The sequence below is a fragment of the Phaethon aethereus genome, assembly GCF_964289735.1.
Source record: "Phaethon aethereus genome assembly, chromosome: 4".
NCBI lineage: Eukaryota > Metazoa > Chordata > Aves > Phaethontiformes > Phaethontidae > Phaethon > Phaethon aethereus.
The window spans coordinates 6,876,152-6,883,776 of NC_138578.1; the positions used below are offsets into that span (position 1 = coordinate 6,876,152).

The window sequence follows — 7,625 nt, forward strand, 5'->3', positions numbered from 1 at the left end:
GTCCAGGTGTCCTAGATTTCTGTGGGGAGTCTGGTTTTACCACAGACTAGGTTTTTTTGAAAATATAAGCGATGCATTAGCATTGCTAGTATGAAAGGGTGCAATGGGTTCTCTAAACCTGAGCGGAGCCAATATTGAGGTTTTCTCCGCAGCTATGCTAGTAGCCCGGAAAAAAAGAACGAAAAGAAAGAAGAGACGAAATCTCTAAAGCCCCGGCACCCCTGCCTGCCTTCTGCTACGCGCTGTCCCCGCCTCAGCCTGACGGAGCACAGCCGAGGGGCTGGGGAGGGCTCGGGGGCGGCCGGGGGCAGGTAGCGACTGGACTATCCCCTCAGGGCACTTTCCCCCAAGCCTCCGCACCTCAGCCGTTCCAAACCGGCCCCATCTCCCCCTCGCTGCGCTCCCGCCGCGGGGCCCGGGTGGGCGGGACGGAGCTGGCGGTGCTTCGCGGGGCCGAGCGCCACAACTTGCCGGGGGCACGGCGGCCGGCCCCCCGCGGCTCCTCCGGGGAAGTTGCCGGCCGGGCTACCCTCTTAACCCACCCCCGGGGCTCCACTTACATGGTGCTGGCAAAGGGGGGGGGCGGGTAGTAGCCGTAGGGCTCCCGGAGGGTTTTAACGGCTCTCTGAGGTGGCAGAGGGGGCTCCGGCCCCCCATTGACGCCTCTCCAGCCGCGGCGCCGGCGCTGCTGCTCCTCTTCCTCTGCCCCCTCCTCCTCCTCCTCCTGCTGCGGGGGGAAGGTCACTCTCCCCTGCTCCTTGCTCTTCCTGCTCTTGCTCGACATGGTCAGGGTCCCCTCAGGCGGCGGCGGTGCCGGCTGCTCCCGCTCTCGGCCGGCCTCGGCCGGCAGCGTGTGTGGCGAGGAGGGAGGCAGGAGGAGGAAAGCCCTGCCCGGCGGGGGACGGAGCACCTGGAGAGGACAAAACCCTCACCATAAAACCACCGCCGCCCCTCCGCCCTCTCCTCCTGCCGCCCGTCAGGAAGACGGCGCGATGCGCAGCCCGGCAGCGGGAGCCGGGAAGTGCCGGCGAGTGTGGAGGCGAGCAAGAGACAGGGCTCCCGGCGGCGGCGGCTCTGCCCCTCTCCTCTCCCTGTCATCATCCCTCGCTAGGACAGCATCGTTACTGAGGCGGAGGGGGAGAGCCGCGGCGGAGAGGAGCAGCCGCCTACCGCAGCGGGCGCTCCGTAGAGGAGGGGACGCCTCTCCCACCCCCACCTCCGCCCGCCCAACGGCCGGCTCGGTCCGGGACGGGAAGGCGGGAGCGAAGGGGCGGCGCCATTGCCACAGGGCCGTTACAAGTGTCCCTCAGCCGCCACTGCTGAGGTAAAACGTTCCTTCGACACGCCTGGTCTTCAGGTACCGCTGCCGTAGGGCGTCCTGAGGAGGTTCTCGCTGGCCTACGGTCCCTTGCAAAGGCGGTACCGAGCCTTTCCAACGGTGTCCACGGCTCCGAGGGAAGCCGGGTCTGGTTTGCTCAAGCGATGACGGCGTGAGGCGATGGGCTGATACCTGTGAGGTAGTTTTCACCAAAATGGCCCCAACACAAAAAAGCAGTGCACAGGCTGGTCAAATCCGCATGAAGCCCCGTCATTCCTTTGGGAAATGTTCGGCCCTACACTGGGAACAGTTGAAGTTAAATTTTTTCAGGTAAAAAGGGACTCTTGGCTGGCTTACCACTGATAAAAGCGAGTCAAGATTTCCAAAGTCTTCCAGGCATCTCTGCCTGAGACTTTACTGGTTTATTTCTGCATGGTGTCAAACTAAACAACAATGGGAGGATGTTAAGATGCTCATTGCATGTAGTAAGAGCTAATTATATTCTGCAGATACCAGTCACAAAGATTCTTGCCATACAGAGATGTAATACCTCTTTTTTTATTACGAGATTTTCAGTAATAATCATTATTGAATTCATTATGCCATAGGGAAAACTATTCTATCACAAAACCATCACCCCACTAAAATCTAGGCAGAGTATGTGTCTCTTTGTACACAGAGTATGCAGAATAGTAGGTACACAGGGACTACATGTGTCAATTTATATATATACAGCAAAGCTATTCCTTTGCATACTGCTGAAATGCCCTTTTTCTCTTGCTTTAAACTTCTTTGAAGCATTATATGGCTATCGGTACATATTTGTATGAATCTGTATTCAAAAACACAGGTCCTGCAAAAATGGAAATTCATGTAAGTTTTCCAGTTACTTCAGAGAAAGTGGACTTACATCCAGGTATGACTTGCTTAGATAGAATTCTCACTGCTGAGCATCATTAAGTAGTCTCTTAGTATAAAACACTCATTACCTCACACTGTACACTGTTTTCAGTATCAGCCATGGTTTTGCCTTTGTTTGTTTTCCATATGTACAAAATTCATACTCATGAAGCACAGGAAAAGCCAGCCAAGAGTTTCACTGAGATAATACACGCAGCTACAGCTTTGAAGAAAGAATTTGGTCCTGTTTTCATCAGTTTAGTGAGTTTGCATCTTGAACTATTTAGGGAAGTGGGGGTTTTATGCCTTTCGTCACATGCAAAAGCCCATTGAGCTTCAGTGGAATTACGTACATGGTAAAGCAAATTGTGCTCTCTAAGAAACTGATATATTGTGTAGCTACTGCAACTTTGAAGTACTTGGGGTTATTCATTTAGGACAGTCTAGGTGTCTAACCTAATTATACATACTGTATCAGTGTTACATATTTTAGAGCATAGCCATCTGACAATCTGTTTGCATCAAACCTTGTATTCTTGCAGGGGCCCTTTGACTTAGAAAATGATACTGCCTATATTGTATTCATTTTTCAAAACAAATCCTGTGTTAGTATAGTGGGCTACAGGAATGGCCTTCCAATTGCCTCTAGAATTTCCCTTGAGAGCAAAACAAGAAAGTACAGCTGAAAGTAGATGAGAAATGCTCTTGCTTCCCAAATGTATGCTCAGAGCAAGGCTTTCACATATAAAGGTTTCTTTTCTCTTCAGAAATAGATAAAAGAGGGTTTTAATATTGTTTCTTAGTTTTAAGAAAGTCACATTCTTGCTTTTTCTATTGCACTTCCTATGACAAATTTGAATTATCTGTTCTAAGGGGTGTGTTTTTCATGATTTGAGTATCATCTAAATAGAGATTGGTTTGCTGTTTCTACAATGAAAGGTAATGACTACTATTTATTCACTTATCCAAGCCACTGATAATACTTGCCTTGGAAGTCATCCTTGCAGTAGCCTTCATGATACATCCCTCCATTTCAAAGGGTAAAATGATGATAACTCTCCAAGTAAATACAATACTATATATTACAGTATATATTTCATGCCATAGAATTTTTACCTGGACTGTTTCTGTAGTTTGCTTCTGAGAACGCCAGGTGAGAAAGTGTCAAAAACACCTTTATTAAAGTCATAGAATAGCTTTATAAGCGCTGCATAGAAGGCCACTTTTTCTACTACACAATACCCCTGCAGCATGGACTTCTGACAAATCTGATTCCCCTCACTGCCTATGTTAGAGAGGAAATGCCTGTCAAATTTTTCAGGGAAGTGAGCATTCCTTCTTGATACTGAAGGAAAAGGATAATGTAAGAAAAATTGACCAAATCCTTTTCTCCTTCTCATCACACTGTTACAAAGTCGCCAAGCTGAAATACATGGCTCCTAATGTGCATTTAGGTTAAGTGCTTTTCTTCATCCTGCTCTTCCTGCTTTATTTGCTTTCTGGTCAATTTTGGCCAGCAATTGCTTGCTTTTGAACTCTACAGCACAGTAATAGTGGAGAAATTTTTCCCTTCGTTTATTTGAAGGAGACCTGAAAAACAGCCAGGATGGCAACAAAAGAATCCATTACAAATCCCAAATGTACTTTGTATGATTACAGTCTTAGAAATGTTTTATATTTCCAACTGAAATGTGTAGGGAAACAATCTCAGTCACAATAAAATTATGTACAGAAAATTTACCACAGTTTGAAGTATCAGGCTGCTACCAGAACATGGTATCGGAACAGGGATGTGAGAATCCTTGTGTGACTAAACTTCAGCCATCACTGCCTTACTTGACAGTAAGAATTTAAAAAGCTTTGCTGTGTCTTGGTGGTATGTTTGAGGCTCTGAGTGCCATGTTCAGACAAACAAAATGCATGGAGCTACACTTTTGAAACACCAGAACAAGCGAGAAGCCTAACAGTAGTGAAATTGCATCTTCAAAATCCTGGGCATGGCTGGATGTTCTCAAAAAGGGATTTCTGCGCCTGAGTCATTTACACATTTTTGAAAGCATTAATAATGTCAATAATGACAATGTTCCAAAATAATTTTTCTTCTCAAAAATACTTAATGTTATCAAAGTATCAGATAGATGTCAACATAGCCAAACTGCAGAAAGTGAGGGAGAAAGGGTGAGTAGATTTAAAATACTAGGCAGAGCAATACAGGGAACCTTGTGCCGTCTGTGATGTCAGCTGGTTAAGGACTTTACAGTCAAAGGCTGCCAATCTAGTACATTTTGTGAACGCTCACTTGAATTTACAGGGTTTTGAAGTGATGTCATTTTAATTTAGAAAACTGCTTCCTGGAAGTTGCTTCAACAGGAGTAAAATAATGAAAGTATACTACTCTAAGGACAGAGACTGAACAGAAAAGCCTGAAAGATTTACAGCAAATAGTGAAACACAGCAGATATGATATTATATTACTGAAGGTGCTAGATTATTCTTCTTACTCCTTTTTTTTTAGGACATGGATTTAATGGCATAAGTATTTCATGTTTGAGTTGGAATTGCAGCCAGACTACAGTCCCTTATTCTTTTCACCAGACTGGCTTGATTAAGACAGGATGGAATTGGATTGGAACAGGGTTTTGTTTATGTGGATCGACTACTTTCTGGTGGAATTTTTCTCTCCTCCTCAAAATTATGAAGAATACATGATTTGGATTTCAAAATTTCTATTGGCAGTATTCTTCATATCAAAAAATAGCTTTTCTAAATGGAAATAGGGTGTCTAAAGAACCCACAGCAATAAATTTCCTTGAAATATTGTCAAAGACATGAGTTCCATATTTCTCTCTCCCATTTTTTTCAGCTTCTTTAGGTTAGGCAAATGAACGGAGTAGAAGTCTGAAATATGAAAACAGATAGCACACCTGGCATTCAGTATACAAAAATATCAGGAAATACATTCAGATTCTTATTCTGAAGTACCATAGCAGTAATACCTTCCAGATCTATGAGGCACCTGACTGCGTGGCTATGCAAATCAGTAAGACTGTGACAAGAGATGGGGGGAAAAGGTCATTTAATGAATATGCTCTGGAATTTTCTCTTGCCACAATTTCTCTGAGAGGTACATTTCAACAGTGTTAATTTGAAAATAAATCTAACTTGCTTGTTGAAAATTGGACTGTTGACACTAAGACCTTCTTGTTGAAACTAAGTGATTTAGATTTAGATTTAAGAATCATCAAGATCCCAGAAACTTCTAGTAACAATTTCCCTTGCAGAACAACCTTGTATGTCATATGATTATGCCAAATGATTATTTTCCTGCTTTATAAAAAAGTAAGAGTCTTTTCTCTCAAGAGACAAAACTGTTTTTTATTTGCTTGAAGTGACGGGTGAAGAGAGGCAAAAAGACATTCATGGTACCGCTAGAAATAGAATCCAGGTCGTGCAGACACTGAACCCTTCTCTAACGTGTGTGTGTACTACTTTCATGAAAACTGGGAAGTTGGTGGGAATAGCAACAGTGTAATGAAAGCAAAATTGTCCTCCTTTGCCTCATACTGGGAATTTGCCTACTTGCCAAGAACCCGGTGTTTTCAAGGACATTTAGCTCCTACATCAAGGACTTCTATGAAAGTCTAAACAGGTTAATCAGCATGAAGAAAAAAGGAGGAGTGATGTGATGTCACTGATCTGTAAGCAGATCTCAGTCTCAGAACTAATATTATGGTTTAAGGCTTTTAAACGAGATGAAAAGATAAATTCTTGAGACTTGAGCCTGTAATTCATGCACACTGTACAGCCATTCAGGCCCATGCAAAATGAGTGGGTATAAAATACTGTCAAATCACCTACTGGAAACCAGGCCCTCAGAGCTGTGTGTTGCGGTGTATTATGTGGTCTACTTTATGATATTAAAAGACTACTGAAGTCTCCTGCCAATAAAACCATTAGATAGATACTAGCTACATTTTCAAAGGTCTGCAAAACGTCTGTCTAGACAAAATGGACAAATACTCTTTTTTTTTTTTTTTTTGCATTGTGGCAACTGTGTGTACATTTACATATTTGCACCTTTTTTTCCTTTTTTCTAAGGCAAGCCAGATATGTCTTTAAACAAATCCAATGTCTTTGCACACTTTTGAACAAATCCACAGGATCCTGAGCCTATGCCAATTAAGTTTTATTCCTTTCTTTTCACTCATACTAGTAGAAATTAGAAGTTAACAGAAGTGCTACTAGGAAAGGGATTACAGAATCAATTCCCTTATCTGTACATTGCCCTGAGGACTGTATGTAGCTTATAAACTTTAAAAAGTATACTTTCATAAGATTTGCTTTACTTCTATATAAGCTTATATATAAGGCTGGCTTTTCTTCCTTAAATTAGTTTCCCTGTCCCTGCCTCAGTCAATGCTCCTTGAAAATGTACACGAGTCAGTCTATTGCTGAGTGCTGGCAACCATGTGATAAATTTATTGTCACAAGACAACATCTTTAATAACTAAGTTTTCTTTTTGACAGTGCTTCAAATACAGGTGGATGAATGCAATGCACCCTACTGTCCCCTTGCTGGTTGATAGAAAGATTTCTCTCATAGATGTATTCGGTGTTTGAACTAATGAGACTGAGACTCGCAATGGATGTGTGGAGTGCAGAGTAGCTCCTATTTTAGCAAATTAGCAATGATTTTGGTCCTGTGCAAGTAATTAAGTCTGAATATATTTGGACACAGTTCGATCTTTCTGTAATTGGGGGAGCAGGATTTGAATCACCGTGGGGATCAGAATAGGGGAAGCAGGACATAATGAAAATAATAGCAAGAGACAAACAGGTCATGTGATGAATTAAAACAGTTCACAATTATTTTTAAACCCAGAAACAAGTGGATTTTTCACATTGTTTTGTGAATTGATATTGTAATGTATTTTAATTTGTGGACACATCCACCCTTGTGACACCTTAGCAGAAAGAAATGTAAACAGCAGCTTACCATCATAAAAGACAAATCTGAGTGACAAGCATGGCTCCCTGAGGAGGAGAAAATCCTTCCTCCTGGTTTTCACCATTCAAAGCTCTCTTGTCCAGGGTGTCTAGCAATTTTGACTGAAAGATAACCTGATTCTATCAGAGTTTGGAGCCTAATTTTCTTAAATTGCATCAGCACCCTTGGATAAATACCATCTGGTACTAACTACTTGCCATACCTCAAAGCATCAAATGCCTCTTGTTGGAAGAGGAGCAAATACCACAGTGCGCAGTGTTGATTGAAAAACGTAATCTTTGCTTCCATGGGCTGCTGTGGAATAGGTGATAACACTCAGTCACAGGTGCTAACTATCTGAGTGACAGCAATGCAGTGGGTCATCCAAAACCGCTTCTTTACTATACTGGAGGAATGGGC

General features: G+C 43.2%; 1 protein-coding gene across 2 annotated transcripts in view; it reads right to left on the reverse strand.

Annotated features, from left to right (window-relative positions):
- The window catches only part of TRPC3 (transient receptor potential cation channel subfamily C member 3), a gene marked incomplete at both ends in the record, with an annotated part of 45,574 nt that extends 44,790 nt beyond the window's left edge, over positions 1 to 784 (reverse strand). For both annotated transcript variants that reach the window (XM_081999752.1, XM_081999751.1), the window contains one exon: positions 561 to 784. In XM_081999752.1, the coding sequence (XP_081855878.1) occupies positions 561 to 784 (224 nt within the window). The remainder of the gene's footprint in view (positions 1 to 560) is intronic.
- Between the last annotated feature and the right edge of the window lie 6,841 nt (positions 785 to 7,625).